We start from the raw sequence: 3,331 nt of genomic DNA on the forward strand, positions 1-3,331 counted from the left end.
TGCAATTTACAATGATTATATGTGCAGGAAATATCAAATCACGATGACATTGTATTTCTTGTTTGCATCTGTAAAAGTTAATGGAAAGGGGTACAAGAGAATCGATTAGTTGCTACAATTCAAACAAGGACTTGACTTCTCACCAAATAAAGCTCACCAATCCAGAACATATGTACAGAGAAGGTTTGTCTGGCAGCCTGGTCTTGGTCTTTTTTTCAGGAAGATCATGTATAACGTGGGGTTCCATGAAAGTTTTATGTAGAACAAATTGTTTCATAAAATCTGTCACTAAAATTTGATTTATTATTTAAAAAGGCGTCCGTTAAAAAAGTTGGTTTGTAAAGCATTCTAATGGTAAATGAAAAGTTCTAGGTTTGAATCTTATCTGATTTATATGAACTGTAATAAAAAATATGGTATTAGAGTTGGGATAGAATCCCGAACACCCACACTGTGGTTTAAGGGAGTTGTTATTTCATGGGACACATCCCATGAAAACCCTGTTTTCAATAGTGAATGTTTTCGAGACTTGGGGCTTGAGGGAAACATCCTCCAATAACAACACCGCCACCTCTGTTACCTCCACCAAGGATGTCGTGGAGTCACTTGCTATATGACACGTGTTATTATATACTGATTGCAACCTCAATTTCATGAAAACTAGTTTACCTGCAGTCAAAAGATGTTATGTTGTAGATTTTGTCGTGAAGATTTCAATTCATCTCAAGTTGTATATCAGTACCAGCCCCCACCATCGCTTCACTGTAGATCCTTGGTCCCTCATCCCAGATCGAAAAACTCTGTATAAATAAAAAACTCTATGTAATTATGAAAATAAACCACATCCAGACAACAACAGATGAATGAAAACAAGGGTCAGTAGCTCAGTAACAAATGGAAAGTTGTTACAGATTTGAATACTAACTGAAATGTACTTCTTATGGGCCGCGGTTATTCTAGCTCCAAAACAAAACTTTCGTACAGCATGTTAGTGACAGGTTAGTCAATGACAACCGTTAATTGCAAAATCGACGGTGCAAAACGCGCTATGCATGTTAGTCAATCCATACTGTCTTTTTAGAACCGAAATAGACGTGTCCCTTGAGACCACGTGATTAATGTCTGCATAAAATGAAAGTGTTGTACAAAATTATGGAGACCTTAACGAGCTGCTGGATCACGTCCCCATTTCCTTCTTTCAAAGTTTCAAGGAATTTTGCTATAGAAAAGATGACAGTTCCTAAAGTAGCGACTTCTCAATGGCTGGAACAAATAAAAAAATCACTAAGGCATGGAGAAGAAAAAGGCGTAATATCTCATGCGCATCCATATATCTTCACCATACCAGAGCCCCTGCGCATTGAAAGGCCAGAAGCTTATGTGCCACAGGTAGTTTCTCTTGGACCTTACCACCATCTGAAGCTTGATCTGTATGACTCTGAAAGATATAAATCTAAGCTTACCATCAAAGTTGAGGAAAAAGCAAAACAAGGGGCTTTTGAGGATTTGGTTAAGGATTTAATAAGCCTTGGAGGGGAGATAAGGAACAGCTATAATGATCAAATTGAGTGTGGAGATGAAGTATTAGGGTGGATGATGGCTCGAGATGCTGTATTTATCCTGGAATTTATTGGCTTTTATGAACGATGTGAAATCCCTAGAATTCAACAGACAGATTCTAATTTTGCAAACATGGAAGCTGTTTTTCATCCAGAAAGGAAAAGCCCTTTGTTCCTCCCCCTTCAGGCTGATATATTTAAGCTGGAGAACCAAATCCCACTTTTCATTTTGAAAAAGGTTTCGGAATGGCAGACCGGCTCAGAAACCCAAGCTTTAAATAGGCTTAATATGACAATTTCAAGAGCCTGTGAAAAGTTCTCCCCTTTCAGGTATGTTGGGGATTCCTGTCGTTCCGTTTCAGGAAAACGCTCCAGTGATTCGCTTGATGAAAGGCATATACTGGAATGCCTTTACAATTTCGTCGTGCCCAAGAGAAATCTTTCTCAGACTAGTGTCCATTTAGGACATGATCATGATGGGATTGTGCTCACGAACACCGCTTTTAAGTTTCTTCATCAGATGACATCAAGATTAAGAGTGGTTTTGTCTCCAAAATCAAATCACAAAGCTGGCATAAATCTCCCTGCAGCAACAGAATTGCGGAGGAAAGGGATGAAATTCTCTCCTTTCACATGGGCATCTGACGAGATAAGGTTTGATAGAGCCACTGCTACGTTGTTCCTCCCTTGCATACATATGGATTACAGAACAGATGTTTTCTTGAGGAATATGATGGCACTGGAAGCATTCATGAAGTGGAAAACTAGATATTTTACTTGCTATGCAGACCTGATGGACAGATTGGTCGACACTCCTAATGATGTTGCAATACTGAAGAAAAATGGTATCATCTATAGTAATTTAGGAAGTGATAAAGAGATAAGCATTCTGTGGAATGGCATCAGCAGATCAATCTGGAGGAGCCCATATGATCCTATCGACAATACAATCAAGGCTGTAAATGATTATTACAGAAGTAGGTATAGAGTTTTATTTGGTGAGTTTGTACACGAACATTTTTCTAAGCCATGGCAAGTTGTATCAGTGGTGGGAGCATTCATTCTGCTCCTTCTGGCTTTCTTGCAGACATTATTCTCATATTTTCAACTTGACCAAAAATGTGAATGTAAGTGCTCATAACTTCTGTTTAAAGTATTTCATGTCTGTGGCTTCAATTCCTACCTTCTGTGGTATATTCAAGGTTGTGAGTGCAAGGCCTAGCTAGTCCAATAAGGAACACCATAAACCAGATTCATATATCAATATATATAAAAATTAATATGGTTGTTTCAAGCTTATGACTTTAAAATCTTGTGTTACATTCTTTCAAGTTGTACATTGAACACATGGATTTCTGTCTGTCCCAAACTATTGTTCTTGAGACTGTAGATTCCTCTGCTCTTTTAATTCCTTTCATTATTTTGGAGATTTGATATAATTTGGTTATGATAAAAGAGACTAGTTTGCTACATTACCCAAGCACCCACAAGCAACAGGAGCAATGAGACACTCTTGTGCTTTAGGCGTAATTTATTGGGATTCTATACTTAAGTTGTTTGCAGGAATTGAGAATGTGGGTTTCTCAGAACATTGGTAAATGTTAACAGCTTGGCTTGACACAAACTTCATCTTCTATGGCGACAGTAGCATCCATGTGGAAAGACATTATCAGATTTTATTCTGGATTTAACTGTGATTTGTTTAATATTCATGTTTCAGGTCACATTCTATGATCTATAATTAAAATAGTAATTTTTTTACTGCCATGTGT

The 3,331-nt window shown here is 37.7% G+C and overlaps 1 protein-coding gene across 1 annotated transcript; it reads left to right on the plus strand.

The window, feature by feature from the left end:
- Positions 1-1,028: 1,028 nt before the first annotated feature.
- Positions 1,029-2,806, plus strand: LOC131037621 (putative UPF0481 protein At3g02645). Its single transcript, XM_057969810.2, has one exon. It carries the CDS (start codon positions 1,132-1,134, stop codon positions 2,698-2,700), a length of 1,569 nt encoding a protein of 522 aa, XP_057825793.1. The 5' UTR covers positions 1,029-1,131; the 3' UTR covers positions 2,701-2,806.
- The last annotated feature ends 525 nt before the right edge of the window (positions 2,807-3,331 follow it).

The sequence above is a fragment of the Cryptomeria japonica genome, chromosome 11, assembly GCF_030272615.1.
Source record: "Cryptomeria japonica chromosome 11, Sugi_1.0, whole genome shotgun sequence".
Lineage (NCBI taxonomy): Eukaryota > Viridiplantae > Streptophyta > Pinopsida > Cupressales > Cupressaceae > Cryptomeria > Cryptomeria japonica.

Bases quoted from the DNA above. Each gene is read 5' to 3' on its own strand.
- LOC131037621 (XM_057969810.2), top strand. From the start codon at position 1,132: ATGAAAGTGTTGTACAAAATTATGGAGACCTTAACGAGCTGCTGGATC.